This window comes from Rhodnius prolixus, unplaced genomic scaffold, assembly GCF_049639745.1.
Source record: "Rhodnius prolixus isolate KJV_2025 unplaced genomic scaffold, Rpr scaffold_6, whole genome shotgun sequence".
Lineage (NCBI taxonomy): Eukaryota > Metazoa > Arthropoda > Insecta > Hemiptera > Reduviidae > Rhodnius > Rhodnius prolixus.
The window spans coordinates 29,069,418-29,093,428 of record NW_027411634.1 but is presented as its reverse complement, the minus strand read 5'-3'; the positions used below and the strand labels follow the sequence as shown (position 1 = coordinate 29,093,428).

The 24,011-nt window shown below is 32.7% G+C and overlaps 1 protein-coding gene across 5 annotated transcripts in view; it reads left to right on the top strand.

The window, feature by feature from the left end:
- LOC141460288 (neurogenic differentiation factor 1-like) overlaps window positions 1-24,011 on the top strand; it is a 125,911-nt gene that overhangs the window by 52,067 nt on the left and 49,833 nt on the right. For 3 of the 5 annotated variants that reach the window (XM_074140157.1, XM_074140163.1, XM_074140160.1), the window contains exon 1: window positions 23,572-23,831. The exons of the other annotated variants lie outside the window; for them this stretch is intronic. In XM_074140157.1, the coding sequence (XP_073996258.1) occupies window positions 23,827-23,831 (5 nt within the window). In that variant the 5' untranslated portion in view covers window positions 23,572-23,826. Of the gene's footprint in view, window positions 1-23,571; window positions 23,832-24,011 lie in introns of those variants that run through there. 5 annotated transcript variants of the gene reach the window in all.

Genomic DNA, 24,011 nt, shown 5'->3' with positions numbered 1-24,011 from the left:
TGAAACATTTTCTTTGGTAGATGTTTCTTAAGGTAAATAGAAAATGACCAAAATTTACAGTATACACTTATTGTAAGATAAAGTCCGTCCCATTTTTCACTTTTTGTTCGCTGCCGTTCACCAGGAACACTCAAGTTAAGGTCACTTTCTCAAAACATTTTAGCCGAACTGGATGAAATATAAGATCTTCCCCTTTATATAAAAGAAACAAAGCATTATAATAAGAGTTCATTTTGTTCAATTCTAAAAGAAAACAAAATTTATAACCAGTTTATGACCAGATTTAACGAAATAACAAACCTTCACAATAGGTTATATAAAGATCATTGGCGCAGTGGGAAATAGGTGGACCGTGATTGCTGTTTGCACGTAACGCTCAATCTAACCATTCTTCTAAAATGAAATAAAGAAAGCAAAAAAAAAAAAAGATACTTTAGCCGGATATGGAGAAGAATTTAAATTATTCTGGCCCACTTTTCTTTATGAATAGGTAAAAGCCACTTTTCAGTAAACCTTTTGTAATTATTAACTTGTAATTAGCCAACACTGACTATACGTACATGATAGCCTGTGCAGTTACATTTTCTTTAAAAACCAAAAACCACTTTGTTCAAAACAATCACGCCTTAGATTAACTTCAATCGAAATTCGCTCACATGAAATCTGATACTAATCGATTCTATTTCATTATTTGCTTTAAATTATGAAACATATAATATAAGAAAACTGGTTCCAAAATCATGGGAAGTGGCCGTTCATCAGACTCTCACAATGATGAATTTCTAGCTAGCAGTTTGTTGCTTAGTTTTCTTATTCACCAATCATCCATAGTTGTTGTTGGTAGTGACAGTTTATTGGAAATTCCACCAGATGTTAACCACTCACACGAATTTTTTCTTATTACCACTATTAACGGCAGGTCATATTTTATATAGTTGGAAATAATTATAGTTGTAGTAGCGGAAATAAATTGGGCGGATATAAATAAAGCATACTAAACCACAGATCACAACGTCACAGGTTTTTTTCAAAGACCAAAATCCTCATAAAACTAGTTTTTTCCTTACTACAACCGGTTTTTTTGAAAAACAAAGTACAAAATAATTCCAAAATCTACCCCTAAAGAACTATTTCTGAATACAATATTGTGTAGAAGCTCGAAGCTTTAAAATTAAAATAATGTGAACACCATTTTGGTGATTAGATAGACAATTTGGGTCTTTATTATTTACTTCGGCTCAGAATACTGACACGATAATTTAACTAAGACTTATTATTCATCGTAGACTGTCTTCGGCAAGAGTTGTGCTTTGTTTCATAAATGGCGTATACTTTAAGAAGTAAACACATTTACAATAAAATATTTACTATCTCGTACTATTTACACTTGCGAAAAGTGATCATAAAGAAAAAAATGTCCTCACTTTTCTGAATAGATTGTCATTTATTTATTTTTTTAGTGCAACCCTGCTAATTTATCACCGATAAGACAATCCTTGATTTTCTATTTTTGTACTGACAAGGGGAAGGCATTCAACCAAATGGTTTTTTTTCTCTCTGATTTTGTAAAAAAATAAGGAAAACAATAAAAATATAAATCCTGGGTACCCGGTGTACAACTTGAAAAATAAGAATATTATGCGACAAGTTAATAATTTTTTTTGCTGAAAGTGAAAAGTAAAAATAAACCCCCAAAAAATCTATTTAAACGTCCGAAAACGTGGTTTGTTATTTTTAAAAGTTTAATGGTCGACATGAAATTTCTCTGTAAAAAAAACAAACACCATTTTCACATTCTACGCTCAAAAAAAGAAAATGTTAATTTAATTTTGCGGAGTCAGATTTCAAAAATTTGTCAGTTTTGGTCGTGAAATTTTATTTTTTTGAATAAACTTGTAAACAATACTTCAAAATTAATATTTTTAAGTAGGTTTTCGGATTTCTTTGTTTGTTTTGTTTCTGGCATTTACGTACTTTTTTTTTAGCATTGAGCTATAAAATGATGAAGAAACGTTACTTGATGTTTTATTTTACGATGGAAAAATCATTCGTTAAAATTTCACGAAAATGGCCGAAATACTAATCAATTTAAAGCTGAAATATGTTTTTCCTGATCCAGGAGGCCTATTGAACAGTAGGGCGGAACATTAGTCTAATATTTTTCGATATAGTAGAGGGAAAAAACAATCTTTGGTTAGCCGGTTGTGAGGATATTATTGATGTTAGTTTTCTAAAACACGATTTTACAGTTTACAGAGAAAAGACAATTTCCAAAATTGGGCTAGATCTCAATATATCTTTCATAGACTTAGAAGAAAGTATAAATACATTAAAACAGTTTGAGATGCAATAGTACAGGGACTAAGTGAGTGGTATCCTACAGATAGATGGTGGGAATGAACAGGCCGGCGATCTGTGCATTCAAGTGGGGGAGGCAAGGCCTTGTGAAGGCCGCTGACTTCTCTTTCTCTTTGGGGCGGCACTCTCAGTGCAGTTCTATATCTGTATATACCGCTATCTTGGTACAAGCAGCAGCTAGCTTGTGAGTGAGATAGCGACATTCTGGGTCCGTTCTGCGGCGGCCGTGGTGAGAGGAGAGACCCGTTACTCATTATTCTTTGCCTGCTTTCTAACTACTTAGTTTTTTTTATCTCTTACTTTTCGAAGACTTGTTTTTTTGTCAGTCTACAACAACAACTTTCAAAATGATCATTTAAACATGATCATAATTACTTAATATTATTGATCTTAGAAATATAATCATTAGGATTTAATGGTTTTTTAATTAGTATAGAAAAGAGACCAATAATCAATGTCAGTCGTACGTTCATTCAAAACGAACGGTAGTTCGCGAATTCCCTGAAGGAAGTGGTGATTGGGCATTCCAAACAACTTTCATAAGTCAAAATAAAAACTAAAATTGAGCCTTAAAATATGGAAACTTCATTCAATCTCTTCCAAATTATGTATTTTTTTAAATTTCTTATTTAATTGAATTTTACATCTGCAGAGAAGTAAAGCTCCAGCAAATAAATAAGCTGACGTGAGAGGGGTCACTTAGTGTTACCTCAGACACTAGGTGGCAATGTCAGGCAGCCCACAGAGATGAGGGCTGTTCGATTTGTGGGTAGGATGGCCAAATAATTAAAGAATGCGTTTTTTATTTCAAGCGAGAGGTAATGCAGACGAATGTAAGGTTATGATCATTATCTACGAGGTCTGTAAATTAAGTAATGAGACTGATTTTTTTAAAATTTTTTTGTTCAAAAAGAATTACAATTCTATATTGTCACCTTCAAAATAACTTCCTTCTGAAGCCACACAGCGCTGGAGACGTTTCTTCCACTCCTCATAGCAGTGCTTGAACTTCGATGCTTGAGTAGCCTTCAGCTGGTCGGTTACAGCCGTTTGAATGTTTTCGACTGTCCCAAAATGAGTTTCCTTGAGGTGATTTTTCAACTTTGGGAAGAGAAAAAAGTCACAAGGACTCAAGTCAGGCGAATAAGGAGGCTGAGGAGCCACAGGACATGTTTTTACTGGCCAAAAACTCGTATAGTTTTGTCAGATACTTAGTTATTCGATGAAGATTAATGCTTGGACTGCTTGGTTGAACCCCCAAATTTCAAGCGCGTAAGCCCAAGTCGGTTTCAGTACTTTGAATATATCCGTATATCCGTATTTTGAAAGTCTGGGCTTAAATTATTTTAAAACCAGTAATCATTGATTATTCGACCCTCTCCCCAAAAAATGGCTACAATATTTGGCATATTTTGAATACATCTTTAATTTTTAGAAATTTTGATGCATTCTGACAAGTGACAAGAATGTATAGGTGGGATTTTACTCAATGTACACTGCATCTCTTTTCTGCACACGTAGAGTAACCTTATCTAAATGAGTATTCAACTTTTAAATTATTTTAAATGAAAGTAAATTGCATAAACGACTGCATTTTTAAATGACACCATGTTGTAATGCATTAGAAAGTGAGAAAAAAAAGATAATAATAAAAGAGCGCGCGGTAATAAAGTTTTGTTGACGCACGCATTTAACAGCAATAATTTTAAGTGCAAAAAAAAAGAAAAACCAAATTTGAAATGTCACGAGTTACGACTTGAAATGTGTTTTCAAGTAATTCGAGTGAAAGAGTGGCACCAAAAGACTGACATTTTATAAAATGTTGCTAAACCGTTATATTTATTTGATATGCAAATACAATTTGCATTTAGTAAAAAATTTTATAAATATTAAATTCTTGCCAATAAATCCTTCTTTTTCTTCTTATATAAAATTGTATTGAAGCAATTTAATGAAGCTTTAAGCGAACTTGTTTTACAAAATTTCTAAATTCACAGATTACTTTTGGGTTAAATCCTGTTTATATTTCATTTCCGTAAAATTTAGCTGTTATTGTCTCCAATTTTATAAACTCATTTCAGCCAAAGAAAAGCTGATACGAAAATTCACTCGACTTTCTGTTACAGTTATATATGTTATTACTTTTTCTTGAGACATAATTCCGAATTTGGTGGCTCACCTTCCGTATGCAAGAGAATAGTTTAAGCAATAATTTACTTGTGCAAGCACAATACCTTTAACTTATTTTTCTAAATCTTTTATTATTTTCTCATATTTTATTAACTTCTTTTTGGCGATTTTAGAAATATTATTGATCTTACGTAGATATTGAGAAAAAATGCTAACAAATTATTCGAAAAAGAAAAAATCATTCTCAATTTTCAAGACATTTTTCATAAGTTAAGAAAACTTTTTGAATAGTTTTCGTCATTTTCACTTCACTTTCTCATGAAAAAGAATCTCGTATGAATACTCACATGACTTTTTCTTACCATAATTTACGAATATAATTGCATAATTTTATTGTAACTTAGAATTGCATAAATAAAAAGATTAATTTAATAATAATGTAGATGGAATGCAGTTAAATGTGAATGCAACAGTGGACCTATCTTAGTTTAGTGAGTCGTATGCTATAACAAATTTAAACAATCAATTACTTTTGTGATTAAATTGAATTTTTAATCAGTGCCCATCTCTGAGTGCAAGTGTATTTTCCATGCAGAGTTCTAAAAGTCCAAATAAATTTGAATGAATTTAATAAATTGATTGAAAAATTTGAGAAGACTTTAAAACTACGTAAAATAAAAAAATTTAAACACAAATTCTACGTTGATAACCATTTTCTTTGAGTAATAGGAAGAAAAATCGTAAAGGAAACAGTTTGTAAAGCCACAATTTTCCAAGGAAAGTCAGCAATAATGCACCAGTTATAAATATGGACTATAAAAAAACACTGAATGACAATAGAAGCTCTCTGAAAGGAAGTTAGGGAAACGCGCGTGCAGCGGAAGTAGAGCGTGCGGCTAACGACAATGTGACCGACCGTTTTGACGGCCAGACAGTGCCTCCACATTGCCGCGGGCTACAAACCTAATAACACCGTAGTTTACAAACCAATATCTCCATGTAAACTTAAACTCGTATAGCTAGTTTATTAGACGCCATTCAGCTTACCAATATTACTATTTACAAACATTCCTGTTATATAATTTAAATATATTCTATAAGGTCAGACATTTCAATGATTTGATATTTACTTTATCCTCAACCGGATTTTAAGAGTACATTTATTGTTCATTCTTTGTTTGTATTTTTAGACACTACTTATTTATTCAATACACACGTAATAATTTATTTATTTTGTTTTATATGTATTCAAAAAACAAAAAAACCGGCCTCTACAAGAAGCAATTTGAACAAAACATCCCCTCCCTAAAAATACAAATAAAATAAATTCAGATAAATTGGGTAGGGCCCACATTGCTGTATAATACAGCCACATTTACTGTTAAAGAATGCTTCATTCAACAATGCTTTTTTTGGGTTTAAGGCGAGGCAAATGCTTGTAACCCACTGAAAACAACAAAATCAATTATCTCATTCAGTCTCTTACATATCTCTCTCGCTAGGAGAAGCATTTTGCAATCGGACAGATTTTAATTTTGAATTGGTACCGGAAACACAAATTTGACTTTTTGTGTGTAAATGTGTATGATAAGCTACAGGAAATTTCTGAAAGTTAAAATCGGATGTTTTGGTGCTTACAATGGGACCCACATTTACGCTTTTGGGATTTTCCCGAATAATGTTCACAAAGATTTCCTTTAAACCTTTTTTACACTTCATATATGAATCGTTTTTCTCAATGTTTCAAAAGTAGAGTTCTAAGGGATCAATTGAATTTTCTTTTTTCTCATGAATAGAACAATTTTATTACAAAAACATTTAAAGGCACTCAATCTATCACTTTTCTCTTGTGAACGTCTGAAGTCATTAACGCTCGGATCTTTGTTCAGTGCAGTGCCGGCCTCCAGACAACTACACCACTGTCCATCACCGGACCGGTGGAGCTGTAAGAAGCTCCTAGGAAAAGAAAATATAAGAGCCAGCAGCTGCAAATGATCCCGGGTTCTTAACTAACTTTATATGGCAAATTTTAAATTTAGAGAAAAGTGAAGTGCATTTTGAAAACTTCATGTACTTCTTGTATTTCCTTCAGTTTTCTTTGGATCTTTTCTATAAAATCTCTTAAGAAAATTCATTAGATTCATTAGGAAAACTTCAATCTAGAACTCATTTGGATACTACCCAGAATTCCTTTACTTATTTCACCATTAAGATTAGTTTATATAACCTTCTGTAATTAAGTTCATTAAATATTTCTGAGTTTTGAATCGAAAATAAGACCAATAAACTCATGCAGAAAGTGATAATTGATACCAATTCTATAACCTTGATAATGGTTTTCAAGAAGTTATACAATATTAAAGAACATGATTATCATTTATTATTTAAGGGTTAATAAAAATTATTCAATTAAAATTAATAATATAATTAATATTTAATGCCTTTGAGTTGTTTTTTTTTTAAATTAATTTGTTGCTATTATTGTAAAAATTATGATCAATTATAAAATTGATCGTTTTTACAATAAAAGCTGAAGATAATTTTGTAGCAAAGCCCTGGTATGGATTTCTATTTCTAAACTCATTTGGTTCCTGTTAAAATTAGCATTTTCTTTATTTATTTAAATTTATGGTAATTTGGTGAAAGTGTCTTTAGATGGATTTTCATAGTGTTTTGTTTTCTTTGGCAAAATGGACGTCAGAATCCATTTGTAAGAATGCGTTAAAGTAGGGTAACTTTTTACAAAATTGTCTTTCTAAAGTGTAAACTTTTTTTTTTTAAATGGAGTAATGCTTAATTGCTCCAAAATTCTAATCTCCGACATTTACAGAAATTTTTAGAAGCTATTGCTAATGATATTCATGTAACTAATTAATTTGACATTGTAATCAATTCTAAACCAAATAATTGATGTTTTTTCCTTTATTAAGATATTTCCAATTGCGTATTACATTGACGCAACAAATAAACTGAAGCAAATATAATAAATTAACTAGTACAACTTGAAAAGTAAATAGAAAAACAAAATATAAAATATAAATCATAATAAAACAAAATCACTTGGAAGGCTTGAATGATGACCATCATAAGTAAATTAATGTAAAATATGACCTGGTAGTTGCCAGGTCAATCCTCAGTGTACGAGGAATATTTTACAGGAGGGTAATGCGGGACAAGTTGCGGATTAAGGGACATGATATAGGGAAAGTATGGAGTGAAATTTGATATGGCAAGTCTGGGCAAAGTCAAGAACAAATGATGGGATTCACTGATCGATGTGAAAGTAATAGTTGCTCACATTAAAGGGTGTATCAATGATGGCTCGATGCTGGATGATCTGCGCCATGTTTAAGTTTGAATGTTTTGCTGTTCCGTGTAGTTCAAGCCCAGAACTTCTAAGTACAGTGAAGGAGTTCAAGAAATTTTAACCCTCAAATTCAACTAGATTGGTGGTGGTAAGAGAAAGTCGTGTGAGTGTGCATATTAAATGTTAAATATTGAATCTGAAATGAAATCATGGTCAAGTGAGCCGAAAATTGCCGACAAAAACCGATAGCATTCGGCTTGTTAGAGATAAAATAGAAAGCGAAGTGATGTTAAAAAAGCCGATGCTAAGGCACGATAGGTTAGAGATCCAGTAATTCCTGGAAATCTGCTCTTTTTCCAACTCATTTGGTGTTCTCTAACCCACCGGTCTTTGATAGTTTAGGATTGTACTGAATTTACTGCTCTGTGGTGAGTTTATCCACTATATCTCTGGAACGAATAATCGCAGAAACTTCAAATTTGATATTTCGTTCAGGTGCCACTAGAGGAAGTGACAGTCAATTTTTGGTCAAAATAGGCCCACCGAAAGTACGACTTTACTGAATAGATTTTTCACTTTTTTAACCTTTTTTAAAAAAACCGCTTCTCCTATTTCCTTGAAACTTGTTATAATTATAGCTCACAAATAGTTCTATAACTTTTATAGGAAACATTTCTCTGTAATACTTCGATTAAGGGCACTTTTGGGGAGGGGGTGGTGGGTCAATCCGGTAGGATGCCAGTTCGTTGTAATATATGGACTTCACTCTTTATGGTTGGCTACTCTTAGCTGAACAAATATTTTGTAGATGAAAACGGTATTAGGGTCTGTGACATTTTATAAATTCTAAAAAATATTAATGAAAATTTAATGCAGTAAAATTACTTATATATCAATAAAGAATGAATGAAATGTTGGGTACTTGCTAATTTGTGTAATTTTGTCGATTAATCAACTCTTATACTTAACTTTTTAAATTGTAAGTTTTTGTTAAGGAGGTTTTTGAACCTTCAGAATAGTTTTATATTCATAATTTTATAGTCCTATTACGAACAATTTATACTCGTAATCATCATCACATCTCTGAATATAATCTCTCTCTGCGTATAGTTTTCCTTTATATCGAGCAATATAATCAATCTCTCCAATGGTCCCTCGTTTTTTTGCTTTGTTTTATTTATTTTCAAGCGAAGTTTAGAGAAGGCCCCTAAGAAAACAAAATGGTCAAAGTTGGATATTTTTCAAGGTTACCCATTTTCGTGCACTTTTTGACGATCAACCCTCATACAATTGCCCTACCGGACAGTTTTGATCAACCCTCATACAATTGTCCTACCGGACAGTTTTGATCAACCCTCATACAATTGTCCTACCGGACAGTTTTGATCAACCCTCATACAATTGTCCTACCGGACAGTTTTGATCAACCCTCATACAATTGTCCTACCGGACAGTTTCAATAAAACAAAAAAGAAAAACAAAAAATCTCCAATCTGTGACATGAGATTGATTAAAAAGTTTGATTACGCAGTTTTAAACTCTAAGGAACATGCGAAACGTTTAGTTATTGCCACAGTTAGCGCAACAATTTGATTTATAAGTTCTTAGCCCCTCTCCAACCTCTTTCCCTCCCCTCCAAAATCTGCTAATTTGTTTTTGGGTCAAACATAAATTTGCTAGGTTGTTATTTCATGTAAAATTAATTTGAAAGCATGGACCTAAAAAGCTAACTTTGTTCTCTGTTCTTGTTTTTAAAGATCTAGATCTAGTCAGCCGTTGATTTATTATCTTTCGCCGATACATTCATTACAAAATATATGTCCAGCTGGTAAATGCAGACTGGAAATTTATCAAATGGACTTATATTCGCATTGATGACCTATTCATTTGTTGAATATCATTTTTATTCTTTTTATCTTTACTTATATTATTATCGTAGAGAACGACGGTGACATTACCAGGATGTGACGGTTCCCTGGCCTTCGTTTCCCAGTCGGCGGGTATTTCAAAAAAGCCCACTAGTGATGATGTAAATATTCCTTCCAACTGCACAGCCATAAATAAATCTTTACTCTTGTCCTCTTGATAATATATGACTTCTTATTTTAGGTAACCTATAATTAGCTAGATTTTGCAATTGAAAGTTGCAGTTGACTGCTTCACGTCTTCTACATTCTCTTACTATTGTAAAAGGGGTGTCCTTAATAAATTTGTGCAATCTCTTATCTGATAAGGAAAGTAATTCTTGTGCTGAAATTTTGGATTTTGAGTATTTTCGCATGATATATCCGCTTTAAGGCCAATTGAGTCCGAGAACAAAGTGTCAAGATCAAAATGTCTAAGAGCGAAATATAACATCAAAGGAACAGAAACTTGAAACTGTAAATTTCGATTGGGTCTTGCAGAGGAACTACTTAATTATCATTTGAAAAAATGGATTTTTCTCTTTTCTGAAATTCCTTTCGTTCTTTCCAACCCTAGCTCCATGGAATCATGTAAATGGAAACCTTCTACTTCTTCTTCTTCTGTCTTGAATTAGGAGAAGACAGCTTCCACTTTTGAATTTCTTGACCAACAAGTTGATATCACAGAAAAAAAAAAAAATCAATTTACCCGTACTCTATCCCAGTGTAGAGACTTCCTATATTCAAGGAATTTGTTATAGATTTATTTCTGACTGTTTACTGAAGGATGAATAATGAAAACAATCCTAATTAGTCTTATTCTTGAATCATACTTGTAATAGATTAATATTTAGACCACGTAGTAAGATTTCTTCATGGTACTTTACCCCAAACGGAATACATTGTGTAAAAAAAAAAATCTTAACTAGATATTTTAGGTAGTAAGCGGTAGCTTGGGAGACTGCTTGTCCAACATCACGTAGTATCTGAACACAGATTGTATGTACTCGTACTTTCACATTCCACATTCTATTTAATTTCCTTCAGCTTAATTCGCAATGCTTAGACCATTAGTTGGAAAACTTTTTAAAAATATGATTCAGTTTAAATAAAAAAGTTATTTTCAGTTACACTTCCTGGCTGAGAATTGGGATTCTTGCCTTTATGTTGAAGTAGAGGTCTGCAAAATTAAGTAATGAGACTGATTTTTTTAAAATTTGTTTATTCAAAAAGAATTACACTTCTATATTGTCACCTTCAAAATAACTTCCTTCTGAAGCCACACAGCGCTGGAGACGTTTTTCCACTCCTCATAGCAGTGCTCGAACTCCCGATACTGGAATAGCCTTCAGCTGGTCGGTTACAGCCATTTGAATGTTTTTCGACTGTCCCAAAATGAGTTCCCTTGAGGTGATTTTTCAACTTCGGGAAGAGAAAAATGTGACAAGGACTCAATAAATATAGAATAAAAAAATCAGTCTTATTACTTAATTTACAGACCTCGTATTCTGTGGAGTCGTGGCTGTTGGTTAGACAAACTTTCAGAACAATAAAACAGAAACAACACTTCCCGTTTTCAATGTTGGCAGCACTGCCTCAACTCTTTTTTAGATAAAGATCAGTAACCGTTCAGTTATCCTCAATTAAACTTCACTATAAAAAGATAAGGGCTCTTCAACATATTTTAGCTTGTTGTGGATGATTCTAAATAATTGTAACCTGTGCTTTTCAATTAGTTTAAAGTTTAGCTCGAATTTAAATATAAATGATGTGAAAGAAGAAGTACAAAAAAAAAGGTGCTGCCTAAAAACAGTTTAGAAAGTTTCCAAGACAGCAGAAAGCGTTCTGGCTGTGAAGTGTGCTAGAGCGTGTCCTTGTCAAGGTCATCCCAGGGGGCAACACTCCGGTAGATCCTAGTTACTCCTAGTCACTCGCTAGTTAGCCCCCCCAAATAGAATCTTAAACATTTACTAAATACTTCTAGGCCATTTAGATAGTGTTACAGCAAGTTTTTACGTACACATTATATACAAATATAGACTGGTGCAGATATTCTGCTCTCAGCTTATCTACCCCTTCTCCGCCTTGCGCACCTCACCCTTACGCTCCCTCCACCTACAAACTCCATTTGTAACTTTCACTCGATTTAACTGTAACATTTAACAATTCAAGAAGCTTTTTTTACTTGTATTTACGAGTTTACATACTTCCGCTATCTGCGTGTGTGCAGTTTGGCATTTAATACAGAATTATCAAGCTGGACATGGAGGAGAATACTGTCAGTAAACAGTGTTAATTTCGATTTTGTTTAGACAGTAAATTTTGTTATATTTACCATTTCAATCTTTTTTTACCGATGTTTTTGCTAAAGCTTCACTAAAAGTATTATTATTTACAGCACTACCTTTAGCAACTCTTTGCCAACTCCTAACAGCTGGTTGTTTTTATTAAATTCAAACTTAATTACACGTTATTTACTTTTTACATTTAAAAAATGTTTGACGACATATACAGGTATTTAGATGCACCATTTCGCTACGAAGACATAATATTCTCCACCAACATATATGTGCTTAAGTCTATAGCAGTGAAATATGAGTGTATTTAAAAGTTATAGCCGATTAGAATGAATGCAAGAAAATGATTAGAGAAGGATTACGTGATTTTAATTTCGGTTAAGCTGTAAGGTTGGCAGGAACTGATCCATCCATTAGCTGTAGTTTATGTAAATAGTTGTTTATAGTAGAGGGATGAATGTGTGAAGCGAATGTATTTATAAGTAAGAATGGAGAGTGAGTGATATTCTAGTGATAAGCACCTAGACGATGCTGGCTGTATGGCGAAAGCCAATGCCAAAAAAAGCCCCCAAAAAAATGTTTCTAACAAAACATTATTGACTAGAGGGATAAAAGACTTCCGAAATAGAGAAATAATATTAGTTCCATTCTTCTGAGCAACCTTGCTGATATCTTATCCTATAGTTTACTCGCCTTGAAGAAAATACAAAGCTTGGTGCTATCTAAAGCCATCCACAGGAAGAAACAATCGCAACAAATTGGGTATGCCCAGAACAAGGGTTCTTAACTTTCAGAAGTAATCCACCAAAAACTCAGAGCTCCCCCAGTTTCACGGACAACATCCTTTTGGACCTTAAAAAGCTCCTAAAGACGTAATTTAATTTACTTATAGCACAATCATCTGTAATTAGGCGGATGGATGGTTCTTCTCCCAAAATTACGAACTTGAAAATTAAAATAGTACTGACAGCCTAAATATCGACATTACGATTCATGGTATAATGCTTCTTAGGCCCGCAGAAGATGTATGCCACCATAAAGTAATTCAGAACCTAATTGCAATATTAGCTTACTTTATCTTAATTCTTCCTAATGAAATGATCTAACCGCTACTTTGAGATTTTGACTGAGGTTATCCCAGCAAACAACAATCAATATTTCGTACAATCACAAAACTATGTGATCAATACTTCGATACTTGCTGCTACGTGAGTTTAGTGTACCCACAGGCATACTCATAATCACATACAATCTCACATTTACTCCCTCTAAAGAATTCTAAGGAGAGTTCTACTTAAATACAATTTTTGGCAACGAGGACGATTAAAGAAGAAAAATTTGGTTCAGGACCTTCGACATTCTCTTGATAAAACCCTTTAGTAATGATACCCTGATACTAATACTCAAATTTTTGGGATTTTACTTTTCATAGTCCGATATTCTGTCTTCTAGAAGAACGTAATTTGGACTTTACCAACTGTGGACAAAGTACGCTACCTTGGACTGTACCTAGACAAACGGTTGACGTGGAATCCCCATACTAGACTGAAAAGACAAGAAACTAACCAACGCTACAAAACTTCTTGCCAGATTACTTGACAAACGATCTAAACTAAACTTACAAAACAAAAGACTCTTATACCTGTTGTTACTGCGACCTATTTGGTCATACGGCATCGAAGTATGGAGATCGAGTAAACGTTCCAATTCTTTACGCATTCAGACTTCACAATCAAAAATACTACGAAAACTTCTTAACGCTCCATTCTATATTTCCTCACCATTCATAATGACCTCAACATCCCTTTCATTAACGACCTTACTAAAACTCGTTTCTTAAAATTTCATTCCTTTACAGCAGCTCATCCTAATCCTTTAATTGAACATTTATCTTCTTCCACATTACCAGGTAATCCTCCGAGGAGATTGAAAAGAAGACGGCCCCGCGATCTACTCTCCTCATTACAGCATAGCGATCTGTTCATGTTAATGGAGTGTCGCCACTGGGTGCCTTCTCCAATCTACATTCAAGACATTACATAACATCATATTTGCTTGTTGCAACAATCGTTATAAAAAAATTTTAAAAAAAGTTATAAACAATTTAAATATTTTTAAGAAAACGTATTGAAAATATTCGATTAAAACTTTTCGGAGAGTGAACAGTCCTTCAAAATTTTCTTCAATTTAATATGTTTGAGATAATTATTTTTTTTGTTCAAAATATAAATTTCGCAAAACAAATACATATTAGATAATAATAATTAATAGATGGAGATACTATAGATATAGATATGATTGTCAACTGAAAAGCACGTTCATCAATATTTGTTAAAGATCATTGATACAAGTGTACATTCGCTGATATGTTCAGCAGGTGTTTCATTCACTATAGAGCATCGTTAGTGATTTGTTAACTAACAAAATTTCTACTTTAATGTAAATATCCTCTCTTTTTTTTTTTTTTTTTTATAAATAAAATATATTTTTAAAGAAAAGTAGTGAAAGTTGATAGACGCACTTCTAACCGAGAATTTTTGAAAATATATTGTGTATAGCCTGTAACTTCCTGTAACTGATTGTCTCTAAATTTGAATATTGTTCACACATTTAATTCCTCTATTGATACTTTATACGTTACACGGAAGTAGCAGAAACACGGAAGTCTTCACCGACAAAAAAATGCGCTTAAAGCGAGGCAGCTTGAAGCCTTTGGCCAGACCATCAGAAACTATTGGGGGACTAGAGAATCAGTGTCGTGCTCTCCAGGTACAAAAAGGTGGACTGAGCTTATCCTAAACCAAAAATAGATTATCTGATTATTATGCAAATAATCTAGAAATAATTTTAATTTTTTGAAGATTAGATAGAAATTTGTGGCCCCTGTTATCAATTACAGTATGCAAGATACGCACCATATTGGTGTCTAACATGTCCTGCGTACACTTCGACAACGTTGTTTTCTTTATGAAGTATTTGGGCTGAAATATAATTTTTTTTAAATTTAAACAATTTTGAGAGTTTTACCATTAGGCGAATGCTGCCCTCAAGTACGTACATTTTATATATTTGTATCTTGTCGTATTAGCTTCAGAAATATACTGCAATGAATATAAATTAAATAAACAAAAAGCTAATATTATAGATTATAAAAATTTATAGATATTTCCATCATTTTATAATACCAAGCATTTTAATGACATTCTACTTTACGCAGTTCAGATCACCGATTGCCATCCTTAGTGGTCCTACTTCCTGTATTTACTGTCATGCCTGTGCAGGATGTACTTGTGGGTCGTAAGCTGGCCTCAAGTAATTACCACTGCATTCTATATGCTGCAAGCAACTTAGATAAAATAGTAAGTATCTCCTGAAAAAAGCCGCTACTTTAGAAATCCCAGACTCCGAAACCTAACTGAGTCATCTCCACTTCTTGAAACACCATTGCAGACACAAATGTTTAGAAAAAAGAGATTTTGTCTGCGTTTTCCAATTCTTAATCTAGAGCGCGAAATTGTGCGCTTCAATGTACGAGTATAATACAGTGTTAGCCTCTTCTTGTACTATTCTTTTCGCGCAACAGAAGGGAATTCAGTAAGACTGTTTCACGCCAGGTATTGTTATTCCTGTATTCCTTTCATCTATAGCTAAAACTTAGAATTAGCCAGCTGTTATAGAAGGACGTCAAACCGTCTTGTTCAGAGGCGTGATTTCTTCTCAAGCTAAGATACAGAGATCTAGTTGTGCAATAATGGGAATAGTTTTCATTAAGAATGCAGATTTTTTTTGATTATGCGCTTCATTCATTAAAACCGATAACACAATTTTCTATTTCAATATTCTGGCCAAAATGTTTTCTTTCTTTTTCTGTTTATAGAAATCAATTACTCGAATACTTGAATATTTATTCAGTTTAAAACCTTACCTTTACAATGTAAGAGTGTTTATTTATCTGCTTTATCGTTTTATTTATCTACCCTTCGTATTATTTGTATATTCTCATTCATTTCGTTGCAGACATTGAGATAAATGAAATTGTCAAGGCTACCAATCGTTGACAAATTTTATTCCGCCATATTAACCAGAAGTTAGCCAAAACTGCCTCAATACATACGATAAACGATAACGTTTACTCCAAAATACTGAACTGTAACACACGATATTAAAGAATTTTTATTCCTAATTATTTCAGAAAGCCTTAATTATACAAATTAGTATGAACAAACCATTTTTTTACTCACCTCATTACCACAATCGTTACCTATGTTTTCACAGGCTACTAATACTTTTGATCTCTAATCCATAAACCTGCTCGTTATTTTTTATGGGAACTAATCTAAGGTATTGCTGTCGAGTTCCATGAGGCACTATTTCCGCCTGACAACTCTGACATTCACACAGCACAGAAAGTTGAAACTTAGTGCGTGCGTTTTTACTGGGGAAGAATCTTGATTCCAACTTAGTCTGGAGAAAGTCTGCTCGAGAGGATTTGGTTCTACACAACGGATTTTCTGAGGGGAAAAATTTGTTTCCAATAAAAATAGAGAATTGAAAATAATTTAAATTAAAGTTGTCATACAAAAATTTACAGAGTTAAATTAAATAATTAACTTGGGTTTTAATTTCTACGTTGATGAATTGTAGCTGTTCTTCTGCATTAATTACATTCTTTCTAATTATTGCAGTATAAAAAGTTGACGTATTACAAAACTACAATGAATATTTAATAATAAATTTAACAATTAAATAAAAAACAATGTACCTATCTAATTATTGATTTATTTTTAATTTGGTACCTTGGACAGTACCTAGACAAAAGACTAACTTGGAACCCTCATACGAGACTTAAACGGGCTGACTTACACAAACGATACAAACTCCTTGCTAGACTACTGGACAAACGCTCAAAACTAACACTACAGAACAAGCGTCGACTGTACACTTCCCTTCTTGCTCCAATATGGACTTACGGACTTGAACTTTACGGGACAGCTAAACGATCTAACATCAACAGATTACAAACACTCCAATCTAAAATACTCCGCCGCATTGTAAACGCTCCCTTTTATGTCAGTAACCACTCCATACACACAGACCTCAACATTCCATTTATACCAGAACTTGCCAAAACCCGCTACAACACATTCCACCAAAAACTATCATTTCACCCTAATCCTTTAGCTGCAAACCTATTCTCAACCACACTTCCCTCCAACCCCCGAAGACGGCTGAGGCGCCGTTGGCCCCGTGACCAACTGGTAGACTAATGATGGTCATCACTGGATGATCATCATTCATGATTGCCACGCCATTTTTATTGTACGCACAGCATATTTACTTATTGTACTGCACGAGTGCAGGTGTAAATTTCAAATAAAAGATATAAAAAAAAAATTTTTAATTTGTATAAAAGTTTCAATTAATTCCACAGCATTTGAATGAATGCAAAAGATTATGAATCTACGATGGAATCAGTTTATTTTTAGAATCGAAGCCGAATCGTGGACTTGATAACATAGACAGATTAGTTTAACTTGTACTTGTACTTGTAGTTTAACTTGATGTTTGTTTCTTTTGCGTTGTGATATTTTTCTTAGACTCACCAAGTAAATCTAGAGAGCTTTCCAACTGATTCACCAAAACAATTCTATACTCTTTAGAAGTCCACCAACAAGATTCTATACAAGGAACCTTAATGCAGTGATTAATGCTGGGTTATAGAAATCCTGAAATTTAACATACAAAAGTGGCCAATTTGGGAATTAAAACAGATCATTTTTTTATAAATACAATTACTAGTGTTTAGAAGGAATGTAAATGATTTGTTGTACTTTAAACTTTAAATTCCGGTTGAAATATTCAAAGAGAGATCAACTAAAATATTTTCTCAGCCGAAACAAAATAAGGAATAAAAGATTTTGTTACAATAGCTTTCACTTTAGAGAATGAATGCTTACTAACGCCTAGATTTACGCTAATAAACTCCAAAATCGAATAAAAGCATTACAATAAAATAAAACTAAGTATAGTTTGATTTCTTACATAGGAGATAGGTGAACAGTTTTGGAGACGAAGGGAGGTTGGTTGCATTTCTTTGCACCACCGCAGGCTGGCTGGTTGGTAATGATTACAACAGAGACTAATGTGCCAGACTACATTCACTTACCACACGGAGATGCTTTAGACTCCTTTCACTTATAAAATGCACACATACAGACGTACGTGCATATATGCGGTAGATTGCTAACTACTTTTACTTTTCATAATCCTTCAGATACTTTACTACCTACTTCTTAAATTTACTAAAATTATTGATCTTTTTTTTTAATCGCACAAAAATAATTTAATTTTAAAATAATAATTATTATAATAATAAGTGAAATAGATGAGATAATTTGTTTTAAAAGAGCGCAAGTTTGGGTTTAATTGGACTCACTTTCGAACGCTACAATATTTCAACATGTAATTTCTGTGGCTATAGTTCGTTTCACGTTTTTATGAAACGGCCAAAGTGCAAACTCGACTGTGTTGATTATCATGCGATTTACATCAATTAACACAGAATTTGCTGGAAAGGATGAAGGAAAGCGAACCTCCTCCAACGGGAATTGGATTAGATTAGGGAATAGATTTCTTAATTGGATTAAGAAAAAAACAATCCAGAGGACTTATTGCGGCCTGTCCACTAGTTCTTCCTAATCCAGTTCTGCTTGTTTGATTAGAATGATGAGTTATTGAGAGGTTTCTGGACATGGAGATATGAGACTTTCATCTACGTAAGATTGAATCATCTTGCAACATGTGCAGTGCTATTCTCTTCGTAACTAAACTTACACAGGCTATCCGCTACTGGGTACTTAAATTCTATACAGAGAATGGCTAAAAGCCAACTCTACTGCGATTTAAAGCTCTACTAATAATCCTAAAGTTGTACGCAGTATTGGGTAAATAGAATTTTGGCCACATAGTTGCAGACAACTACTTCGGCAAGCCCTATGTGTATTTGAAGATGTTTAGAGGGTAGAGTCAGTAAATGTTAATATGGTTGGGCTGGAATACCTACAGGGACGCCAAGATCTCTGAAAAAGTGGATAACTCACTTCCCCGCATACGTAGTTGCTAGCGATGCATGTACATCCTCAATCTACAGTGGTCCATATGAGGGCCCACGATAATCCTTACTTTTTGAAATAATAAATAAATAAATTTAGACGAAGAACTAATAATAATTTTTGTTTATTATTATTACAATGGCTGTGGCATTTCACTCAGCACGCCATTATTTAATGGTTGCACTAAAAAGGCAAGTTATTTTTCACTGCCATAAACCACCTCCATAATACTGCTAGGTAGATTGGGCATGAACATGATACTGTAAATGCCAAACAATTATTATAACAATAATGTTAAAATTGATAGATTAGCTATTATAACCCTTGATATTTATGTTTGTAAAAAATATAAAATGTCTTACGTTTTATTAGCAGCTACTTTGTTTAATCATTAAAATAAAATTCTTACTTAAAAATCAAACTACACTTTTTTTACCTCTATCAGAAGCTAAAATTGTATACGGATTTCAAAGCATTCATTATGTAACCTTCCGAAACGTTCGTTAGAACCAGGTTATACTAATACAAAGTAAGCTTTTTCGAGTCACGTTTTTATGAATTATTGATTTTTCATGCAGTTTGCATCATTTGTCTTAAATCATTTTTTTTTTTTCGATAATTATAAGCGCTGATCGAAGCGAACTTCCCACTCGGGGAGTTTGGCAAAAATGGCATTTCAAAACATTTATGACAAAAAATGTATTTTAACAAAAGTTTTTAAAATGCAAGGTTGGTTAGTGGTACAACTTTCATATTTATTTCTATAATACAAAATAAACTAATCTGGGAGCACATTATTTAATTGTCGTTTCTTTAAAATTAAAAACTAAAGCTACCTTTTTATTGCACTTATTATTTTATGTGCTTTTTGTACATATAAGCGTTATTGCCAGAAGTTATCCTAGTAATTTACCTCTGAAAGTTCCGTTTCTTGAAACTCCTCAGATTTTTTGAACATTATGAATTGCACTTATGTATATATTCAATTCCTGATATTATTATAAAGGTTATAAGTGCACTTACTATATTTAAATGACACCTAAGAGGTTTGCTTAACCATGAACTGCCTTAAGAAGCTTTTTGCTGGTAAATGTTTTAAATAAACTTTCTAGATCTACGTCTGTAATAAGCCGAAGAATAAAGAGAATCATTTTAGCTGTTTTCAGAAATATTAAGAAATATCACACACTTACAGACACTAGTTTGTAAAGAATAATACCAATAATAATTTATCAGCCTCCAGTAATGCAGAATGCAGTAATTAAAGAGAAAATATAAACACTTACAAAGACATTTTTTTTTTTTACAGGTATGTGGATGCTGTAAGTTTGTTATCATCGCAACAAGAATTTTTCCTTCAATGTGGACAAATATTTAACCGGAAATAAACCGAATAATTCACGATGGATTAGGTATGTACCTGAAAAAGAAAATGTCTTCTTCCGCTTCAAAATCATTATCCAATAGCATTAAAGGATTTAAGGATTTTATTCTCAATTAACTTCCACAGTATTTGTTCATTCTGATGAATAAGAACAACCCTTAAAATTCATTCCCTAAGGTGGTGAAAGGTGATATCATGAACGTCGTCACCAACAATTTGGTCTAGATGCTTATCAGTGACTTTGATACTTATCAGCTATCGGTTATCATTGTCAAATCCATAATAATTCTATTGCAATATATTTAAAGATTATTTATATTATAGAAACTACAGAAACTCGATGATTTAGACATCATTTCCTTTGTAGGATATCTTCTTATTTTAGTTGTAATATCACTTCAAGTTAGAATATAAAAACTGTAATGGAGATAGAGTCTTCTGCTAGAGGCCTGCCTAGGTTATAGAATTATCTGTAAGGTTTAGAACTTAAAAATTAAGAAACTAATTACTATTGAGTTTATTATTTTAATTGTTCACAAAAAGCTATTTATTTTTATAGAAGTTTATTATACATTTAATTGCTCTAAAAACCAGAGATGGGCAGTGATTAATAAAAATACAGTTTAATTATAAATTTAATTGAATAAATTATAATTAGAATTTAATCGGCGAAATTAATCGTACTTTTATTCATAATATGGCATTTAATAAGTGAACTAAATTTCAAATTTAATCGATAATCAAATTGATTTAATCACTCACTATATGCCTTTTCGAGTAATGGTTCGAACCATGTTTTGGCGAGGCCACCTTTCTCCAACAAAAACTTTTCGATTAATTTCTTCAGACTTGGTCTCGACCGAGATAGGTCCATCCTTACACTCACATTTAACTGCATTCTATCAACATCATTATTAAATTTATCTTTTTTTATGCAATTCTAAGTTACAAGAGAATGCAATTATATTCGTAAATTGTCATGTGAGTGTCCATACGAGGTTCTTTTCATGAGAAAGTGAAGTGAAACTGGCGAATATTGACGAAAACTATTCGAAAACGATCTTAACTTATTTCGTGAAAATTAAGAATGATTTTTTTCGAATAATTTGTTAGGGATTTTTAGTCAATATCTACGAAAGATAAATAATATTTCGAAAATCATAAAAAAGTTAATAAAATATGAGAAAATAATAAAAGATTTAGGAAATTAAATGAAAGATATTGAACCACCATTGTTAATACGCTTTGGCCAGCCCATAACTGGTTTTCATTGGAAGGGGCGTGGTTACACTAGAGGTGGGCATGACCCGCCCACAGTCTGCAACAGTACTGCATTGTGATTGGCCAATACTTTAAACAGAATAATTTCAATAAAATAATCGATTTAAAATTTTTTTATCAACATTTCTCCCATAGGTATTTGATAAACTTTCGAATTCAGCAAGAAAAAAAAAATCTCTTTAAAAATAAGATAAATAATATTTCTTTTGAATTAATGCTTCATGTTTTACACAATTATCGTTAACAGAAACAAAAAACTTTGAGAATTTGTATTGTTTAATCGTGAAATAGATTAAAGAGAAATGGGCATATTGTAGACTTGTAAGCCGCCATTACATAGGCTGTAGGCTTACTAAAGACTCCATTCGTTGGAGAACTCTAGTGGCAATTTTTGTAAACATAAATGCTGTTCTACATTTATCACATTTAACCATGTTGTCTACTCACTAGACTTATATAGGACTATCTTATACTCACATTTGACCATGTTGGTGACTCACTAGACTTATATAGAACTATCTTATACTCACATTTAACCATATTGTTGTCTCACTAGACTTATATAGGACTATCTTACACTCACATTTAACCATGTTGACGACTCACTACTTTTATTGGACTTTCTTATACTCACATCTAACCATAGTTAGAGAGGATGTGTTTTATTCCTCATTTACCAGTGTTTTCCGTGAGCTGGTAACACTTTGCAAGTTAAAAGTGTTACTTGTTACTCCTCCAGTAAACTATCCATTACGGCTATTTTGTTTTACATTTTTCAATCACAAAAATCCTATAGATCTTGGTGCCTCCACCAAACAATTGCTCCAGCGATACGTCAGCAGAGACGTTATTTAACGATTAAAAATTCAAATTGATTGAATTCCAATTAAATTAAAAGTGAGTTTAATTCAATCAACTAATTTTAGTCGATTAATTTTTTTAATTTTATTCATGATTAAAATTAAATTTTGTTTTAATTCAATTGGAATTTAGTTCATTAAATTTTTGCTCACCCGCTGCTAAAAACTTAAGAAAAGAAAAATTAATTAGAAACGCTCACTTGACTTTCCCATAGTTCACTTCAAAATAACTCTTTTTTTCTAAAAGATTCTTGGCTATAATGAAAGTTTGTTAAAATAAATATTTGGGGAGCACTGGGATGTCCCAGAACCCATTTTAAAAATTAATTTACCTCTAAAGAATCGAAAACAAAACTGTAAAGGTTCAGAAGATTCGAAGAATTAGTCGTTTTTTTTTTTTGTTTAAATAAATTTATTGTATAATAATCGACCCATTGTATATTTTCTTTAAATCATTTTTAACAACAAGAATTTATTACTTACTTCATAAAATTTATGTAATTCTTTTCATACTGTAATGCACAGAAGATAGATTCACATTAACTAGAAGATGTTCAAGGTGTTGGTAACACTGAATATACAGTGAGCAAGGGAATCCCCCAAATCAGCTGAAGATATGATTACTCAGGAAAAGTTTGCATCTTTTTTTTTTCTAAGTAGAAATCACTTGGTGTTATCATTATGATAGCTGTTATTTTTATATCTGTTATGGTGATGGGAGGGAAGGTGAGATTTTATAGTGGATATGGATGAATTCGGCCTCATGAGGGTCAGGCCGATAATGAAAGGCACTCCAGGCGTAGTGGGGGACGGCGAGAAGCTGTCATGTTACCACCACCACTGGCGCTGCTCCTCTCTCAGCCGCCCCTCCTCATATTGCCCTCTCACTCTTCCTATCTAGCTCTCCTATCGCTTTACCAAACAATTTCGCATACCGCTTTTGCTTTTTTAGTACTTCAGAAACCAAGTTACCGTCCACAACTGGTCTGTCTATATATACTTAAACTAACTGTATAGTTTGATTTTTCTATATCTAGGATTTTTGTTTCGTTTATTTAGGTTCATTCAATTTATAGTTTTTTTTTATAAACCTTGTTTTGTTTTGGTTTTCTTTTTCTGATAAGTGTGAAATTGAAATCAACCAGTGCATCGAAGAAGGGCAGCTTAAAACAACCTTTGGTCGCATCATTACAATGAGGTCATTTTTCTTAATTATTTTTTTGTATTAATTGTTTTTTCTGACATAATTATCGTTTAATTCAGCTGTGCAAAGCTTTCTAAGCTTAGTTTTGGTGAAAATAAGTCGCTTATCATTTTTCACTGAACTGCAATCTAGTCTGGGCCTTAGCTTCCCATGCTTAAAAAATATATAAAATTG